Source organism: Eriocheir sinensis, chromosome 41 (genome assembly GCF_024679095.1).
Source record: "Eriocheir sinensis breed Jianghai 21 chromosome 41, ASM2467909v1, whole genome shotgun sequence".
NCBI lineage: Eukaryota > Metazoa > Arthropoda > Malacostraca > Decapoda > Varunidae > Eriocheir > Eriocheir sinensis.
This window is the reverse complement of record NC_066549.1, coordinates 15,107,716-15,127,761: the sequence shown is the minus strand read 5'-3', so window position 1 is coordinate 15,127,761 and position 20,046 is coordinate 15,107,716. Positions and strand designations below refer to the sequence as shown.

The 20,046-nt window shown below is 44.8% G+C and overlaps 1 protein-coding gene across 1 annotated transcript in view; it reads right to left on the bottom strand.

The window, feature by feature from the left end:
* Window positions 1-1,007: 1,007 nt before the first annotated feature.
* Window positions 1,008-20,046, bottom strand: part of LOC127009708 (pecanex-like protein 4) — a 26,218-nt gene continuing 7,179 nt past the window's right edge. Inside the window, exons 8-18 of the mRNA XM_050883052.1 lie at window positions 19,488-19,765; window positions 15,607-15,808; window positions 14,596-14,726; window positions 13,667-13,928; window positions 12,185-12,427; window positions 11,502-11,563; window positions 5,803-7,094; window positions 5,147-5,311; window positions 4,537-4,813; window positions 4,118-4,267; window positions 1,008-3,039 (exon numbers count right to left, since the gene is read on the bottom strand). Coding sequence (XP_050739009.1) covers window positions 2,878-3,039; window positions 4,118-4,267; window positions 4,537-4,813; window positions 5,147-5,311; window positions 5,803-7,094; window positions 11,502-11,563; window positions 12,185-12,427; window positions 13,667-13,928; window positions 14,596-14,726; window positions 15,607-15,808; window positions 19,488-19,765 — 3,224 coding nt within the window. The 3' untranslated portion in view covers window positions 1,008-2,877. The remainder of the gene's footprint in view (window positions 3,040-4,117; window positions 4,268-4,536; window positions 4,814-5,146; window positions 5,312-5,802; window positions 7,095-11,501; window positions 11,564-12,184; window positions 12,428-13,666; window positions 13,929-14,595; window positions 14,727-15,606; window positions 15,809-19,487; window positions 19,766-20,046) is intronic.

Below are 20,046 nucleotides of genomic sequence, written 5' to 3'. Positions count from 1 at the left end.
TTCTGTTAATCTGCACTGTGCTTACAAACATGCTTAAGTTTATGTTGTCAGCTTGGGGCAGACTTAACCCAGTAGCAGCAACGGGCCAAATTTGTGGCTTTACTGTGTAGCAGCGACGGGCCAAATCTGTGGCTTTACCGTGTAGCAGCGATGGGCCAAATCTGTGGCTTTACCGTGTAGCAGCGATGGGCCAAATTTGTGGCTTTACCATGCAGCAGTGACGGGCCAAATTTGTGGCTTTACCATGTGGCAGCGACGGGCCAAATTTGTGGCTTTACCGTGTGGCAGCGACGGGCCAAATTTGTGGCTTTACCATGTAGCAGCAACGGGCCAAATTTGTGCCATGATATAAACCCCCCAAAATAGATGATACATAATCTGATCACAAATGCTTCGATATATATTATGAAATGGTTTGTGTGAGGGGTGATTTTTTCTCATTTTTCTCGCTTAGAGGGACCATTAAGAAACATGATCCCCGCTGCTACCAGGTTAAGTGACCAGACTATAGTGAACGAGACACTGTAACGGACGGCAAGCAGAATGAATTAGCACGCGTGTAAACTGATGAACAAAGAAAACCGTACGTACAACAAATGGAAGTGTTAGAAAAAAAAAATCACAAATGAATTCCTTCGTCAACACGGTACTACAAGCGATTGATGATTACCGAAAACTGAACACTGACGCAACAAGCTCCTCTTCATTATGGGTACAAACTAGCGGACTTATTCTACTCGGTGTTAAAGTAGATAATCGCAAACGAATTCCCATAGTTAACACATAACTGCAGGCGACTGATGATTACCGAAAACTGAACACTGACGAAACAAGCTCTCCTCTTCATTATGTCTACAAACTAGCGGACTTATTCTACTCGGTGTTAAAGTAGATAATCGCAAACGAATTCCCATAGTTAACACATAACTGCAGGCGACTGAAAATTACCGAAAACTCAATACTGACGAAACAAGCTCTCCTCTTCATTATGTCTACAAACTAGCGGACTTATTCTACTCGGTGTTAAAGTAGATAATCGCAAACGAATTCCCATAGTTAACACATAACTGCAGGCGACTGAAAATTACCGAAAACTCAATACTGACGAAACAAGCTCTCCTCTTCATTATGGGTACAAACTAGCGGACTTATTCTACTCGGTGTTAAAGTAGATAATCGCAAACGAATTCCCATAGTTAACACATAACTGCAGGCGACTGAAAATTACCGAAAACTCAATACTGACGAAACAAGCTCTCCTCTTCATTATGGGTACAAACTAGCGGACTTATTCTACTCGGTGTTAAAGTAGATAATCGCAAACGAATTCCCATAGTTAACACATCACTGCAGGCGACTGATGATTACCGAAAACTCAATACTGACAAAACAAGCTCTCCTCTTCATTATGTCTACAAACTAGCGGACTTATTCTACTCGGTGTTAAAGTAGATAATCGCAAACGAATTCCCATAGTTAACACATCACTGCAGGCGACTGATGATTACCGAAAACTGAACACTGACGAAACAAGCTCTCCTCTTCATTATGGGTACAAACTAGCGGACTTATTCTACTCGGTGTTAAAATAGATAATCGCAAACAAATTCCCATAGTTAACACATCACTGCAGGCGACTGATAATTACCGAAAACTCAATGATTCATACTCCCGTAATTGACCCCTCTTTCGGCCACCACCTTCGATTCTTTTTATGAGCAGCGAGTAGCGGGCTTTTTTTTATTATTGTTTCCTTTTTTGTGTGCCCTTGAGCTGTCTCCTTGCTGTAAAAAAAAAAAGTGTGTGTGTGTGTGTGTGTGTGTGTTTTAAATCTCTCCTTCTTATGGATACAGAGGCATATAATTGTACCTTTTCCCTTTATAAAAAAGAAGAAAAAAGTCGCTAATTCCTCATTCTAAAACATTTTGACACACAACACAAATAATAAGATAGTAACAGTAGTAAATAAGTAATAAAAAGCAATATCATAAATAGTAACAATAACTGCATGAAAATATCCTTACAGAAGAAGAGTATAGAGAGTTTAGGGAAGGAAATACAACATAGTAAAGATAATCTCGTCATTGTTCATCTGGCAACAAAATACACAGTGAGGTTGAGCACAAAAGGATATCAAGTCTATGTGAATAAATGAATAAATATCGGTTGTAATAAATAAATAAATATTTGTGGTAATAAATATATGAATGGGTTAGAAAGAGAGCACAAGAATTCGTGTGAAAATTTGAATAGAATTAAACATATATTTTCACCCCTATTACAAGCTCTCCTTCCTTGGCCATTCCTGTGACACACAACACAACACTGATGAAGCAGCTAAAAACAACAAACCCTTACATCTTAACCCTCCTATGAGCATTACCCAGGCAGACGAAGAAGAGACCAGCTCCCTCTTGTATGGCCTGACCCCAACCTTGTATCACCATCCCCACAGATCCTTCCGGCTCTCACAGTTAACCAAGGCCACATATACAAGTCTGGTTCACATGGGCATTCTATCACATTCACGGTGCAGCAGAAGCCTTGCCAAGCCACCACTGGGCTCGTAAAACAGTCCATGGACATACAGTAAGAACTAAGAAATATATAGAAAGGGATAAAAAAGGACAGTTTTGGTCTATTGATTCTGAAGGGAAATTTGGAGTAAAATGGCTTATACGACAAACCACTCCAGGGCCGGCTTAGCTCAGACACTTTCAGCTCTCACAACACCCATTTCCCAAGGCCACAAAGGAGATGAGTCGGGTTCTCACGAGTGTTTTAACAAGTTCACGCTAAAGAAGCCTTGCCAAGCCATCACCAGGCTCACAAAACTACCCACCACTAACACCCAAACTACTACTACTACCACTACTACTACTTCTGTTGGTGCTCCTTCTCTTGGTCGTGGTGCAGCTGCCGGTAGGTGGCGCTGAGCCAGGTGGTCGCCAGGCGGAGGGGGGGGCTGGAGAAGATGGGGTAGCCGAGGGGGGGATCCGCAGCTTGGATGGTCAGGTTACGCAGCAGCCCGGGGTGAGCCTGGGGCCGGGGCGGTGGTGGTGGAGGAGGAGGAGGAATGGAGGAGGAAGTGATGGAGAGGAGGAGGAATGGAAGAGGGGGAAGATGAGGTAATGGAAGAGAGGAAGAGTAAAGGAGGACAAAGTTTAGATGAAGAGTAAGAAGTAAAAGAGGAAGAAGAGGAAAGTGGAGAAGGATGAGGAGGATGAGGAGGAGGAGGAGGAGGAGGAGGAGGAGAAGGAGGAGGAGGAGGAGGAGGAGGAGGAGGAGGAGGAGGAGGATAGGAGTAGAGAGGAGAAGGAATGTAGAAGGAAGAGAAGGAGTAGAGGAGAAATGGAAAAGGAGTGAAGGAAGAAAAAGAGTAAGAGAGGAGAAATGAAGGAGGAAGAAGTGGTTTGGAGGAGGAGGAGGAGGAGGAAGAGGAGGAGTAGAGGAGTAGAGGAGAAATGGAAAAGGAGTGAAGGAAGAAAAAGAGTAACAGAGAGGAGAAATGAAGGAGGAAGAAGTGGTTTGGAGGAGGAGGAGGAGGAGGAGGAGGAGGAGGAGGAGGAGAGGAAGGACAAGGAGGAGGAGGAAGACACAACCAATAAGGATCAGGAGAACCATAACATATTATTTTCTAAACACTTTTGAAGAAACAAATTTAAAAACCTTCTACAGTTAACTTTTTTCTCAATATAAAGACTTAAAAATATAAGTTAGGAAAATAAATATACTACTACTACTACTACTACTACTACTACTACTACTACTACTATTACTACTACTACTACTACTATCGATTCTTTCACTCCATTTGTTAAGTTCAATTTCTGTTCATCGGGTTCTAATAATAATAATAATAATAATAATAATAATAATAATAATAATAATAATAATAATAATAATAATAATAATAAAAATAATAATATTAATAATAATAATGAGAAAGAGTAAGAAAAAGAAAATCAACAAAAACAACATAACACATAACAAAAACAACAACAATAACATAAAAATCTCTCTCTCACACACACTTTTACCTCCACAAAATAGCACTCTCTCCCTCTCTCCTACCCTCCCTTTCTCTCCTTCCCCCTCCCCCTCCCCTCCCCCTCACCTGTATGGAGTATCGTTCGTCATCGTCGTTGGTGAGGTAAAGCAGCTCGGCCACCAGCGACGCCCACAGCGCCCGCACCGTCTCCCCGCCCAGCCGCCCCACGCGCACCTCAGCCTCACCCAGCGTCAGGAGGTGAGAGGTGTACACGCCCTGGGGGGGTGACAAGGGGAGGTGAGGAGGGAGGGGGGAAGGTACGGGGGAAGGGAGGAGGGGAGACAGACTTTTTCTCTATACAATGACCAAAGCTCTCAGCCTCACCAGAAACAACAACAAACCCTGTGTCTTTCACCTTCAAGAGAACAGAATTTAAGTCACATGCTTATATATTCACAACAAACAAATTCGACCTAAACACCTTCACCGAAAGAACAGATTCAGAAACAAGTCCCCAAAACAGTGCATCAAACCCCATATCTCACCTTGACTGCGTTATGGCCCAGCGCGAAGAGATTGGGCACCTCCATGCTCACCGCCTCCGTCCAGCTCTGGGGACCCCACAGGCCACTCTCCTTGTACTCCAGCGCCTTGCCGTGGAGGCCCTGGGGGGTGCGGGGGGCGTTGGGGGAGGGCTCCGGCACCCTCACGTCTGGGCCCAGGTACCAGTTCCGGGTGTAGTCCTCCATGTGGGAGTGCAGCTCGGCCCACCCGGTGATGCCCCCGATGAGCGTGTGGTCCAGGGAGAGCTTCACCCCGATCCTGGCGGTGAGGGATGATATGTTACTCTCTCTGAACATTTAAATGCAACAAAAATGGAAAATAATAACAGAAAATGAACAAAACATAAAATAAAAATAGAAAATGGACACAGACACAAAAAAATAATAGAATATGCAGAAAAGATAAGAAAAAAAAGAATATGTGCAAAATAAATAAATAAAAAAGAAAGTGTGGAAAAAACAACAACAGATGCACAAGAAAAAAAATGAATATGCTAAAAATAAATAAATAAAAGTAAGAAAATAGCAAGAAAAACAGAGATGCCCCCCCCCAAAAAAAACTCTCCCCAGGTAACAAGTCTCTCCACCTCACCTGTAGGCCATGAGCACCAGGTTGTAGAGGACGGGCTTACTGACGAGCCAGTCCAGGTGCGGTGACCAGGGCACCTCCCCGCTGAAGGTCTTGTACACCTGCGAGGGCGAGGGCGGCAGGTCGTCTGGGCCCAGCAGGATGAGGTGGCAGGTCCCGATGAGCAGCCTGCGCAGGACAGAGAGAGGAAGAGCTTGGGTTAGTTAAGGCACTGTAGTTCACCCCGGCCTGATCATGTACTGGACTTGCGTTAAGGTTTTGTGTTAGTGAGTTAGACTGTTTCCTATATTGGTAAAGAGTTAGAGAAGGACTTGGGTTAATAATACATAATGTCTATAATTCACCCCGGCCTGATCATGTGCTGGACTTGCGTTAAGGTTTTGTGTTAGTGAGTTAGACTGTTTCCTATATTGGTAAAGAGTTAGAGAAGGACTTGGGTTAATAATACATAATGTCTATAATTCACCCTGGCCTGATCATGTGCTGGACTTGTGTTAATGTCTTGTGTGGTGGAAGGATGGAAGAGAAATGGAAGGGAAGGGAGAGAACCAAAGAGAGAGAGGGGAATGGTGGAGGGAAGGGAGGAAAGAGAGAAGGAGGAGGGAGGATGTAAGATTAGTAGGCTCAGGTTAGTAAAGGCGCTGTGAGTCTATCATTACCTGTAGGCGTCCTCCAGCGTCTCGTCATACTGCATTCTCTGTATCACATTGTCCCCCTGCCCGCCCTGTGTCCCGCCCTGGCCCCCCTTACTCCCAGGCTGGTGGGTGCTGGCGGGTTCGCTGGACGCCCCCGAAGAGGAGGAGCTGGAGGAGGAGGACGTGCTGGGGGGGGCCGTCTGGGTGGGCAGGGGGGGAGTGTCAAGGCGCTGGAGGTAAACATGTCCGAACGTGCTGAGGAGAAACTTGAACCAGGCGTGCGGGAATGCGTCCTGCGCTTCCTCGAGAGATTCCGTTTCGATCGGCGAGTCGGCCATCCAGTCCGCTGCGGGTGCCAGTGCCGCGCTGAGGGGGCTCTCGTATATAGGCGAGGAGGGCCGCACACCACCTCCACCCCCTCCCCGTGCCACCACTCGCAAATTAACGACTCTCGATGATGTGGTTTGGGCGTACGTGTGTGTGTGTCTGTTTGTGCGGCGTGCGTTGTGGTGCGGGGAGCTGCCATCATCGGAGTCTGAGTCGTACATGCGCCCCGGGATGAAGCTGCCGGGGGTAGTGACGTCCGGGGAGCCTGCCGAGACAAGACCACGGATATGCGATGACGAGTGGCTCCTCCTCCGTTCTCTTCTGTCAATCTCGTCATCCTCCTCCTCCCAGTTCACTGGTGGTGGCGGTGGTGTGTCCCCAGTCCGCACGATGGGTATCCCGGTCTGCTCCCCCGCCCAGGCCACCCGACTACCCCTCCCGCTCTGCCAGGATGAGTGCGAGAACCGTCTACCGCCAAGCGACGTAACCGGGCTCTCTTGATCGGACACAACCGGCGATGGGCTGTCCGGTAGCGACGTTTTTCCTCTCGGCACTCGCGGGAGGTTCCTCAAATGCCCCTGGCTCTTACTCGTGGTGACGGGACGGCTGTGAGGCGCTGGTTGGGGGCCTTGAGGTCGCCCGATGGCCCTAGAGACAGCATGGTCAACTAGTATGTAGATAAGCGCCTTCAGGAAGTAGTCACGGACCATCCCCAGTGTGTCGGGTGAGTCGAGAACACCCGTCAGGACGTTACGGGTGTCGGAGTACCCCGGGACGGAGAACCGGGTGAGGGGGGTGAGGGTGTGGAAGGCTTGGCGGTTGATGAGCGCTGCAAACACCTTCCCCTTGCTGCTGCTGCTCTCTGGGAGGTCGAAGGCGCGGCTGAAGTTTGCGTCGACGCGTGAGGCCTCGGCAGTGTGGCAACTGGTCTCCTGAAGCTCCAAGCCCTTGACGCTGTAGTAGTGGTAGGTGAACCCGGACTCAAGGATCTGACGGAGGGAAAAAGAGAAAGTTATGAGAGTTATTGTTGTAATTATGGAAGGGTCATGTATGGTTTGAAAGATTTACCGATAACAAAAAAAAGTGTATTAGAGATTTTGACAGATGAGTAAGTAGGTGAACCCGGACTCAAGGATCTGACGGAGGGAAAAAGAGAAGGTTATGAGAGTTATTGCTGTTGTTGTAATTATGGAAGTGATGTATGGTTTGAGAGATTTACCGATAACAAAAAAAAAGTGTATTAGAGATTTTGACGGATGAGTAAGTGGGTGAAGCTGGACTCAAGGATCTGCAGGAGGGAAAAAGAGGAAACATTGGAAAGTTTCGTTTAGTTGGCGTAACATCTGTGGTCATATACCGGAGAGAGACAGAAGGGGAAGGAATTATAGGAGAAGGAAACAGATCCCAGGAGACAGGACACAACCCCCGATTAATACCTGGTACCCATTCACTGTTGGGTGGAGAGGGGCGTAGGGTATTGGAAAAGCCGCCCAAATTTTTCCACTCCGCCCGGGAATCAAACCCAGGCTCTCTTGGTTGTGAGCCGAGTGTGCTAACCACTGCACCACAAAACCCCCAAAGGAAAAAGAAGGTTGCTATTGTTTTCCTTATGTAACAGTTAGGGAGGATTTTAAACTGTTACCAAGGCCATTCTAGTAAAATAAAACTGTACTGGACGACTTTGAGAGCTCAGTAGGTAGGTGAACCCAGACTCAAGGATCTGACTGAGGGAAGAAAAGATGGTTGCTATTGTTTTCCTTACGTAACAGTTAGGGAGGATATTAAACTGTTACCAAGGCCATTCTATAGTATCCCCAAACTATCGAGTCCATCCTGGCGGTGCCCCGAGGTGGGGTTTTCCCTTTTGCGGCGATGCCAAGTCTACTACCAGCAATTAAAGGCTTAGTACGGAAGTGGGAAATTTTGTCCTTTCTCCCTTTCCCTCTCTCTCCTGACAGCCCCACCCTCTCTCTCTCTCTCTCTCTCTCTCTCTCTCTCTCTCTCTCTCTCTCTCTCTCTCTCTCTCTCTCTCTCTCTCTCTCCTTTAATCTTTCTGTTTCTCCCACCCTTTTCCTCATTACTTCCTCCTCCTCCTCATTCAGACATGAATTCCTTCCTTGTTACATGTTTTTTTTCTCCTCTCCCTTCACACACACACACACACACACACACACACACACACACACACACACACACACACACACACACACACAGATACATGCATATATACATAAATACATAAATCGACAAAAGAATGATTCAAACCATACAAATGAAGAGTATTCTCTCTCTCTCTCTCTCTCTCTCTCTCTCTCTCTCTGTGTGTGTGTGTGTGTGTGTGTGTGTGTGTGTGTGTGTGTGTGTGTGTGTGTGTGTTATCATGAGAACTGACCTCTCGTTTACCTGCGGATTAAAGCGGTCAATGTACCCATGACCCAGCCTCAAAAAACGGCAGCACTGCAAAACACATCTACCACATTTTGTGGTATTTATACAAAGTCATTGTCATCATTCCACTAGAACAATATTCAAAGCCCCCTATACATCCTCATTATAAATTTATATAAGTGCACTATTATGAAGTTTCATTTCACGTTAATCTAACAATAAGACAATAATTGCTGCTTGTACACTTGGCATCGCCGCAAAAGGGAAAGCCCCGAAAAGGGCACCGCCAGGATGGACTCGATAGATTGGGGATACTATAGTAAAATAAAACTGTACTGGATGACTTTGAGAGCTCAGTAGGTAGGTGAACCCAGACTCAAGGATCTGACTGAGGGAAGAAAAGAAGGTTGCTATTGTTTTCCTTATGTAACAGTTAGGGAGGATTTTAAACTGTTACCAAGGCCATCCTAGTAAAATAAAACTGTACTGGACGACTTTGAGAGCTCAGTATGTAGGTGAAGCTGGACTCAAGGATGTGCAGGAGGGGAAAAGAGAATGTTGCTATTGTTTTCCTTATGTAACAGTTAGGGAGGATTTTAAACTGTTACCAAGGCCATTCTAGTAAAATAAAACTGTACTGGAAGACTTTGAGAGAGTAGGTAGGTGAAGCTGGACTCAAGGATCTGACTGAGGGAAGAAAAGATGGTTGCTATTGTTTTCATTATGTAACAGTCAGGGAGGATTTTAAACTGTTACCAAGGCCATTCTAGTAAAATAAAACTGTACTGGAAGACTTTGAGAGAGTAGGTAGGTGAAGCTGGACTCAAGGATCTGACTGAGGGAAGAAAAGATGGTTGCTATTGTTTTCATTATGTAACAGTTAGGGAGGATTTTAAACTGTTACCAAGACCATTCTAGTAAAATAAAACTGTACTGGACGACTTTGAGAGCTCAGTAGGTAGGTGAAGCTGGACTCAAGGATCTGACTGAGGGAAGAAAAGAAGGTTGCTATTGTTTTCCTTATGTAACAGTTAGGGAGGATATTAAACTGTAACCAAGGCCATTCTAGTAAAATAAAACTGTACTGGACGACTTTGAGAGCTCAGTAGGTAGGTGAACCCAGACTCAAGGATCTGACTGAGGGAAGAAAAGAAGGTTGCTATTGTTTTTCTTATGTAACAGTTATGGAGGATTTTAAACTGTTACCAAGACCATTCTAGTAAAATAAAACTGTACTGGACGACTTTGAGAGCTCAGTAGGTAGGTGAACCCAGACTCAAGGATCTGACTGAGGGAAGAAAAGATGGTTGCTATTGTTTTCCTTATGCAACAGTTAGGGAGGATTTTAAACTGTTACCAAGGCCATTCTAGTAAAATAAAACTGTACTGGACGACTTTGAGAGCTCAGTAGGTAGGTGAACCCAGACTCAAGGATCTGACTGAGGGAAGAAAAGATGGTTGCTATTGTTTTCCTTATGTAACAGTTAGGGAGGATTTTAAACTGTTACCAAGGCCATTCTAGTAAAATAAAACTGTACTGGACGACTTTGAGAGCTCAGTAGGTAGGTGAACCCAGACTCAAGGATCTGACTGAGGGAAGAAAAGAAGGTTGCTATTGTTTTTCTTATGTAACAGTTATGGAGGATTTTAAACTGTTACCAAGACCATTCTAGTAAAATAAAACTGTACTGGACGACTTTGAGAGCTCAGTAGGTAGGTGAACCCAGACTCAAGGATCTGACTGAGGGAAGAAAAGAAGGTTGCTATTGTTTTCCTTATGTAACAGTTAGGGAGGATTTTAAACTGTTACCAAGGCCATCCTAGTAAAATAAAACTGTACTGGACGACTTTGAGAGCTCAGTAGGTAGGTGAACCCAGACTCAAGGATGTACAGGAGGGAAGAAAAGATGGTTGCTACTGTTTTCCTTATGTAACAGTTAGGGAGGATTTTAAACTGTAACCAAGGCCATTCTAGTAAAATAAAACTGCACTGGACGATTTTGAGAGCTCAGTAGGTAGGTGAACCCAGACTCAAGGATCTGACTGAGGGAAGAAAAGATGGTTGCTATTGTTTTCCTTATGTAACAGTTAGGGAGGATTTTAAACTGTAACCAAGGCCAGTCTAGTCAAATAAAACTGTACTGGACGACTTTGAGAGCTCAGTAGGTAGGTGAAGCCGGACTCAAGGATCTGACTGAGGGAAGAAAAGAAGGTTGCTATTGTTTTCCTTACGTAACACTCAGGGAGGATATTAAAACTGTTACCAAGGCCATTCTAGAAAAATAAAACTGTACTGGACGACTTTGAGAGCTCAGTAGGTAGGTGAACCCAGACTCAAGGATGTACAGGAGGGAAGAAAAGATGGTTGCTATTGTTTTCCTTATGTAACAGTTAGGGAGGATTTTAAACTGTTACCAAGACCATTCTAGTAAAATAACACTGTACTGGATGACTTTGAGAGCTCAGTAGGTAGGTGAACCCAGACTCAAGGATGTACAGGAGGGAAGAAAAGATGGTGATAAGTGTTGTGTTGTCATTCTGAAGCATGACCAAAAATATAACTCTTAACCCTCCATTAATCTCTCTCACTGAATCCTTCCCTTACCTACAAAGCCTTGACAGTACCACAGAAATAATACTTTGGAAATAATAAAACCATAATACCACGGAAAGAAAACATTTTTTATTCTTTATTTTTTTTACGTCTATGCCTATAGTGCTGGTAGGCTTGCTTGAGGGGCCTGGATGGTAGTTGGCCCCAGCCCGTCATGGAGCAGGCAAGTGTTTATAGTGGCGCCATCTTCTCACCTCCCTGACCCAACAACAGACCAGCGAGGTATAAGGTAAGAGGTATTAGATATAAGGTGCAAGGGATGAGGTATAAGAGACAAGGTATTAGGTACTAGGTATGAGGTATGAGGTACAAGATATAAGGTATGAGGGATGAGGTATAAGGTATTAGGTGTAGGGTATGAGATATGTGGTATAAGGCTCCAGGAGTCTCTTACCTGTACCCAGATGAACCTGTCCTCCCAGCGCAGCAGAAAGTGTTCCCCGGGCTCCGTCATGCCTGCGGAGGGGAGGCGATGGAGTGAGTGCTAGTATTTTTATTTATTTTATTTTTTTACAACAAAGGAGACAGCTCACGGGCAACAAAAAAGAATGTAGAGAGAAAAAAAAGCCCGCTACTTGCCGCTCCCACAACAGAAGATTGTACAGAGCGGCCAAAAGAGAGGTCAATTTCGGGCAGAGAGGTGTCCCGATACACTCGTCTTGAAAGAGGTCAAGTTATAGGCAGGAGGAGATACAGACGAAGGATGGTGGACTCATTCAAGAAGAGGTTTGATCAATGCATGGATAGTAAGGTTAGGTGGGGTTAGGATCACAGGAGCTGCCTTGTATAGACCTACTGACCCTTGCAGACTGCTTATGTTCTTGATGAGATGAAGAAGAAAAGTAGAAGAAGAAGAAGGTAACAATAAAGAAGACAGAAGAAGAAGATGATGACAACAAAAAAGAAGAAAAAGAAGAAGAACAAGAGCAAGAAGATGAAGAAAATGTCAACGATGAAGAGGAAGAAAAGGAAGAAGAAGAGGAAAATGAAGAAAAGCAAAATAACAAGACAAAGAAAAATATAACTACACCAATAAAGATGAAGCATAACAATAACAATAACAGTAACAACACCCACCCAGCGCGCCGGCCTGCAGGTGAGCGTGGAGCGCCAGCATCACATGTGGCGTCAGCTGCTGGTAGTACACAGAGTCCTCACAGGAGTTGGACGCGCGGCCCACCGGGTACGACCAGAACCTGAGGGGCCTCGGGAACCCCAGCAGGAACACCGGCAGCGTAAAGACCGGCAGGAGGGGGGCACACAGCATGGCAGAGACGATGACCAGCGCCAGAAGGACCGGGGACAGCGCCAGGTTGAAGCCTGAGGTGGTAAGGAGACTGGGTGAGTGTTTTTCGAACTTGCGTATTTTCCTGAGTGTTGTCTTAGCACAGGACTTCTTAATTTGATTTCTGGTGCACTGAAGGCTTGCTGGGGATTCAAGAAGAGGCTAGATAAGCTCATGGATAGTGAGGTTAGGTGCGGCTAGGTTCACATGAGTTGCCTTGTATAGGGGCTAGGTCTACCAGCCTCTTGCAGACCCTATGTTCTGAGGGAAAGTTGGAAAGTTTCGTTTAGTCGGCGCAACATTTGTGGTCATATGCCGGAGAGAGACAGGAGGGGAAGGAATTATAGGAGAAGGGGACTGATGAATTCCTCGATTACCCATAAAGAGAGAAGCATGAACAGGAAGGAGTGAAAAAAAGAGGAGCAGCTCAGGGAGGTTGAGGATGCTGCCGCCTCATTCAGACAGACCAGCCCTGTCGTGTTGTAAACTAAGAACACATTAAGAAGAAAAAAGTTGAGAGAGCTTTTTAGCCTCTTGTGAAAGCATAAACAGAAGGAGAAAACAGTCACCCCACTAAGAAGGAATTAGTTCACCAAGTTATTGTGTCTCTTTCAGGCATTGAAGAATAAAAAGAGGAAGAAGAAGAAAAGTTGGAAAGTTTCGTTTAGTCGGCGCAACATCTGAGGTCATATGCCGGAGAGATACAGAAGGGGAAGGAATTATAGGAGAAGGGAACAGATCTCAGGAGACAGGACACAACCCCCAATTAATACCTGGTACCCATGCACTGCTGGGTGGACAGGGGCGTAGGGTATCGGAAAAGCCGCCCAAATTTTTCCACTCCACCCGGGAATCGAACCTGAGCTCTCTCGGTTGTGAGCCGAGTGTGCTAACCACTGCACCACGAAGCCCCCAAGGAAGAGGAAGAGGAGGAAGAAGGTGACTGAATGTTCCTCAGTGCACTCAAGAAGAAAAAGAGGAGGAAGAGGAGGAAGTAGTTCACCAAGTCTTGTGTTTCCGAAGAAGAAGAATAACAAGAAGATAGTAGGTAGAGGAAGATAGAATGACGAGAAGAAAATAAAAATAAATAAACAAAACAAATAAAAATAATGAAACAAAACAAAACACAAGAACAAAAATAAAAATAAATAAAAAATAAACAACACCAACTCACCCTGAAGGAAGAAGGTAGAAGACAGGATGAAAAGAAGAAAAAATAAACGAACAAAAACAAAAACAAACCAAAACAACAACAACAAAAAAAAAAGACTCACCCAGCAGGAAGAAGTTGACCGAGTTCTTGTGCTTCTTCTCCGTGAATGGCGTCATGAGGAACAGCAGCACCGTGGAGAGGCGGTGCAGCACACGCGCCCCCCAGAGGTGCGCCACGCTGAGGATGAGCATGCGCACCGCCGGGGAGATGGCCGCCCACGCCCCCAGAGGCCCCCCGGAGGACACGCCCCCCCGCCGCCACACCACGTCCAGGATGTAATATATGGAGAGTTGAAGAAAGGACGCTTGCGGGAACTGCCAGATCTATAGAGGGAGAGATATCATTCTTCTTATTATTATTATTCTTATTTTTTATTATTACAGTCATCCCTCAAATAGTACAGTTTCCAATAGATCGGTTTTGGTTTGATGTGGATTTTCTAAGAAGATTTTTAAGGGTTTTTAAATATCTCTTTGAGCAGGAAATTTAAAAATCCTTAAAAAATCTTCTGTGAAAATCCGTATAAAACCGTAACCGGGCTATTGGGAACCGTACCATTTGAGGGGCGACTGTATAGGAGACTCAGCCCAGCCCTGAACACACCCATAACCACCAGTCACCCACCTGTTCCATGACCCAATCACTGTGTGTTCCCCAAAGGATTATACCATTTCCATTTCTCCTTCATCCTCATCCCTTCATCTGGTATGCACTAATGGTCCCATCTCTACCTATCACCCACCCAGCGCCCACAAGTCCCAATCCTTCATCCATCTGTTCCATCATCCATTCACCCATTGTATGTTCCCCCAGGGCCTATACTCTTCACATTTTCCTTGTCCTTCCTTCCCATCACCCACCAATCACCTCCCCTCTTCACCTATCACCCACCTCTTATAGCATCCATTCACCCATTGCATGTTCCCCGAGGACCTGTACAATTACCATCATCCTTCACCCCTTCCTACCCATCACTTCCCCTTCACCCACCTGGCGCATCACCCTGGCGAGGGGAACCGTCAGCAGGAGGTGTCCAAAGGTCTCAGGCAAGGCCACAGCCAAGAGGGGCAGCTCAGCCGACACAGCCTGATGGACGAACACCAGCGACAGGAGGGGACAGCCTGCGGGGAGGGAGCCGTGAGGAGGAGGAGCAGGAGGAGGAGATAGAAGAAGGGCGTTAGTAGAAGAGGAGGAGGAGGAGGCAGCGAGTTAGAAGGAGAGGAAGGAGGAGGAGGAGGAGGAATGAGGGAGTTAGAGGGAGAGGAAGGAGAGGAGGAAGATGAGGATGAGGAGCCAGAGTTAGAAGGAGAGGAAGGAGGAGGAGGAATGAGGGAGTTAGAGGGAGAGGAAGGAGAGGAGGAAGATGAGGATGAGGAGCCAGAGTTAGAAGGAGAGGAGGAGGAGGAGGAGGAGGAGGAATGAGGGAGTTAGAAGGAGAGGAAAGAGAGGAGGATGAAGAGAAATGAGGGAATTATAAGAGGAAGAGGAGAAGAATGAGGGAGTTAGGAGAGAAGGAGGAGGAGAATGAGGTAGTTAGAAGAGGAGGAGGAGGAGGAATCAGGGATATAGAAGGAGGTGGAGGAGGAGGAGGAAGAAGAGGAGGAGGAGCCAGGGAGATAGAAAGACAGGAGGAGGAGGAAGATGAAAAGGATGAATCAAAATTATTATTGTTATTATTTAGATCCATGAAAGGACATCAAGGGAAGTATATATGACAACCACATCCACACCCACTATTAACATATACTAATTGCATTTCTCTCTGTCTCTCTCTCTCTCTCTCACCCCAGGCCGTCATAGTGGGGGACGACATCGAGGGTGACGTGGGGAGGGCGCTGGGGTGCGGGGTGAGGGGGGTGTTGGTGCGGATGGGCAAGTTCACACCGGCTTGGGAGAGTCACCCCACCATCACCCTGTCTCATATTGGGGTGAATTTGGGGGAGGTGGTGAATGAGCTGCTGGGGTAAGAAGAGGAGGAGGAGGGAAGGAAAGAGAACACACCTATGAGTAACAGCTGGGAGTACACATGCAGACAGGAGCCACCACCACCACCACCACCACCATCACTGCCGCCGGGGGAGAGTGCCGGGAAGAAGGGGTTCCTCAGCAGGCCCAGCAGGTACACCTTCTGGCCCTCCCCCACCAGCAGCATGGCCAGGGTCAGCACCAGGAGCCCCACGCCCACTGTGTCACGGGCCGGCTCCTGAGGGGAAGAAATAAAGGGAGAAATTGACACAGGGACAGATGTTAGGTTAGGTTAGGTCATGTTTGTATTGAGTTAGGTTAGGTTAGGTCATGTTTGTATTGAGTTAGGTTAGGTTAGGTCATGTTTGTATTGAGTTAGGTTAGGTTAGGTTATGTTTGTATTGAGTTAGGTTAGGTCATGTTTGTATTGAGTTAGGTTAGGTTAGGTCATGTTTGTATTGAGTTAGGTTAGGTTAGGTCATGTTTGTATTGAGTTAGGTTAGGTTAGGTCATGTTTGTATGGAGTTAGGTTAGGTTAGGTCATGTTTGTATTGAGTTAGGTTAGGTCATGTTTGTATTGAGTTAGGTTAGGTCATGTTTGTATTGAGTTAGGTTAGGTCATGTTTGTATTGAGTTAGGTTAGGCCGTTTGTTTTGAGTTAGGTTAGGTCATGTTTGTATTGAGTTAGGTTAGGTTAGGTCATGTTTGTATTGAGTTAGGTTAGGTCATGTTTGTATTGAGTTAGGTTAGGTTAGGTCATGTTTGTATTGAGTTAGGTTAGGTCATGTTTGTATTGAGTTAGGTTAGGTCAGGTCATGTTTGTATTGAGTTAGGTTAGGTTAGGTCATGTTTGTATGGAGTTAGGTTAGGTTAGGTCATGTTTGTATTGAGTTAGGTTAGGTCATGTTTGTATGGAGTTAGGTTAGGTTAGGTCATGTTTGTATTGAGTTAGGTTAGGTCATGTTTGTATTGAGTTAGGTTAGGTTAGGTCATGTTTGTATTGAGTTAGGTTAGGTCATGTTTGTATGGAGTTAGGTTAGGTCATGTTTGTATTTAGTTAGGTTAGGTCATGTTTGTATTGAGTTAGGTTAGGTAATGTTTGTTTTGAGTTAGGTTTAGGTCATGTTTGTATTGAGTTAGGTTAGGTCATGTTTGTATGGAGTTAGGTTAGGTTAGGTCATGTTTGTATTGAGTTAGGTTAGGTCATGTTTGTATTGAGTTAGGTTAGGTCATGTTTGTATTGAGTTAGGTTAGGTCATGTTTGTATGGAGTTAGGTTAGGTTAGGTTAGGTCATGTTTGTATGGAGTTAGGTTAGGTTAGGTTAGGTCATGTTTGTATTGAGTTAGGTTAGGTCATGTTTGTATTGAGTTAGGTTAGGTCATGTTTGTATGGAGTTAGGTTAGGTTAGGTCAGGTCATGTTTGTATTGAGTTAGGTTAGGTCATGTTTGTATGGAGTTAGGTTAGGTTAGGTCATGTTTGTATTGAGTTAGGTTAGGTTAGGTCATGTTTGTATGGAGTTAGGTTAGGTCTGTATGGGAGTTAGGTTAGGTTAGGTCATGTTTGTATTGAGTTAGGTTAGGTCATGTTTGTATTGAGTTAGGTTAGGTTAGGTCATGTTTGTATTGAGTTAGGTTAGGTTAGGTCATGTTTGTATTGAGTTAGGTTAGGTCATGTTTGTATTGAGTTAGGTTAGGTCATGTCTGTATGGAGTTAGGTTAGGTTAGGTCATGTTTGTATTGAGTTAGGTTAGGTTAGGTTATGTTTGTATTGAGTTAGGTTAGGTCATGTTTGTATTGAGTTAGGTTAGGTTAGGTCATGTTTGTATTGAGTTAGGTTAGGTCATGTTTGTATTGAGTTAGGTTAGGTTAGGTCATGTTTGTATTGAGTTAGGTTAGGTTAGGTCATGTTTGTATTGAGTTAGGTTAGGTTAGGTCATGTTTGTATTGAGTTAGGTTAGGTCATGTCTGTATGGAGTTAGGTTAGGTTAGGTCATGTTTGTATTGAGTTAGGTTAGGTTAGGTCATGTTTGTATGGAGTTAGGTTAGGTCATGTTTGTATTGAGTTAGGTTAGGTCATGTTTGTATGGAGTTAGGTTAGGTCAGGTCATGTTTGTATTGAGTTAGGTTAGGTCATGTTTGTATGGAGTTAGGTTAGGTTAGGTCATGTTTGTATGGAGTTAGGTTAGGTCATGTCTGTATGGAGTTAGGTTAGGTCATGTTTGTATGGAGTTAGGTTAGGTCATGTTTGTATTGAGTTAGGTTAGGTCATGTTTGTATTGAGTTAGGTTAGGTCATGTCTGTATGGAGTTAGGTTAGGTTAGGTCATGTTTGTATTGAGTTAGGTTAGGTCATGTTTGTATGGAGTTAGGTTAGGTCATGTTTGTATTGAGTTAGGTTAGGTTAGGTCATGTTTGTATGGAGTTAGGTTAGGTTAGGTCATGTTTGTATTGAGTTAGGTTAGGTTAGGTCATGTTTGTATTGAGTTAGGTTAGGTAAGGTCATGTTTGAATAGAGTTAGGTTAGGTCATGTTTGTATTGAGTTAGGTTAGGTTAGGTCATGTTTGTATTGAGTTAGGTTAGGTCATGTTTGTATGGAGTTAGGTTAGTCTGTATGGAGTTAGGTTAGGTTAGTCATGTTTGTATGGAGTTAGGTTAGTCATGTTTGTATTGAGTTAGGTTAGTCATGTTTGTATTGAGTTAGGTCATGTCTGTATGGAGTTAGGTTAGGTTAGGTGATGTTTGTTTTGATTTATGTTTGGTAATGTCTGTATGGAGTTAGGTTAGGTTAGGTCATGTTTGTATTGAGTTAGGTTAGGTCATGTTTGTATGGAGTTAGGTTAGGTTAGGTCATGTTTGTATTGAGTTAGGTTAGGTCATGTTTGTATTGAGTTAGGTTAGGTTAGGTTAGGTCATGTTTGTATTGAGTTAGGTTAGGTCATGTTTGTATGGAGTTAGGTTAGGTTAGGTTAGGTCATGTTTGTATTGAGTTAGGTTAGGTTAGGTCATGTTTGTATTGAGTTAGGTTAGGTCATGTCTGTATGGAGTTAGGTTAGGTTAGGTCATGTTTGTATTGAGTTAGGTTAGGTCATGTTTGTATGGAGTTAGGTTAGGTTAGGTCATGTTTGTATTGAGTTAGGTTAGGTCATGTTTGTATGGAGTTAGGTTAGGTTAGGTCATGTTTGTATTGAGTTAGGTTAGGTCATGTTTGTATGGAGTTAGGTTAGGTTAGGTTAGGTCATGTTTGTATTGAGTTAGGTTAGGTCATGTTTGTATGGAGTTAGGTTAGGTCATGTTTGTATTGAGTTAGGTTAGGTCATGTTTGTATGGAGTTAGGTTAGGTTAGGTCATGTTTGTATTGAGTTAGGTTAGGTCATGTTTGTATTGAGTTAGGTTAGGTCATGTTTGTATTGAGTTAGTAGTGAGAAACAGGAAGGTCCAAAAGAGCATTGCAAAATAGTGGCTACTGATTGGGAAATAAGAAGGAAAAATTGGAGACACATTGAAGAAGATTAGGTTAGGAAAGAAGAAAGGAGAAAGGCAAGAGAAGGAAGTGTGAAGCAAGTTGTGAATTACGAGAGGAAGGAATGAAATGGGAAGAGAAGACAAACAATAAGTCAAAAGGAAAGATGGAAAGAAAGATGGAGGAAACACACAACAGGTGAAAACACTCTACCTCAAAACCCTATACCAACACACACACACACACACACACACACACACACACATGCACACACACAACCAACAGCAACAACACCAACCCAGCGAGGGAAACAGCCCCAAAACACACTTGAAAGAAGGAAGGAAAGAAAGGAGAGGACGAAACACCCACAACAAAAAACACTTTATCAAAACTCAGCAACACCACAAACACACCAACACCAACACCAACAGAAAACAAAACAGCCCCAAAACCCACCTGGAACAGCGCGGGCCGGCTCGGGAACTTGGAAACCGTGCCGTTCTCCCACGTGATGTTGACCACCTGCTCATACCATTCCATATGCGGCACGTGGCACCCCAGACTCATGCCCGACACAGCCACCAGCATCACCACCACCAGCACGAGCTCCCTGTGGCACGTCTGGCGGCGGAGCGAGGGGGCGCCGCCAGGGCCAGGGTGGGTCTCGTCGTACTTCCCCGACAACCCCGCGAGGATGGAGACCCGGTGAGAGAGGAGAGACGACACCATCCAGGCTGTTGTATTGGGGGGGAGAGAGAGAGAGAGATGGGTGGTGTGGTTAGGGTATGAGGTAAGGGGTACTGAAGAAGGGATTGTGGCTGTTTTAGGGGTGGAAAGAGAAGGGAATTGAGATAGAGGGATATGGTAAGGGGATTGAAGAAGGGATTGTGGCTGTTTAAGGGGTGGAAAGAGAAGGGAATTGAGATGAAGGGATATATGGTAAGGGGATTGAAGAAGGGATTGTGGCTGTTTTAGGGGTGGAAAGAGAAGGGAATTGAGATGGAGGGATATATGG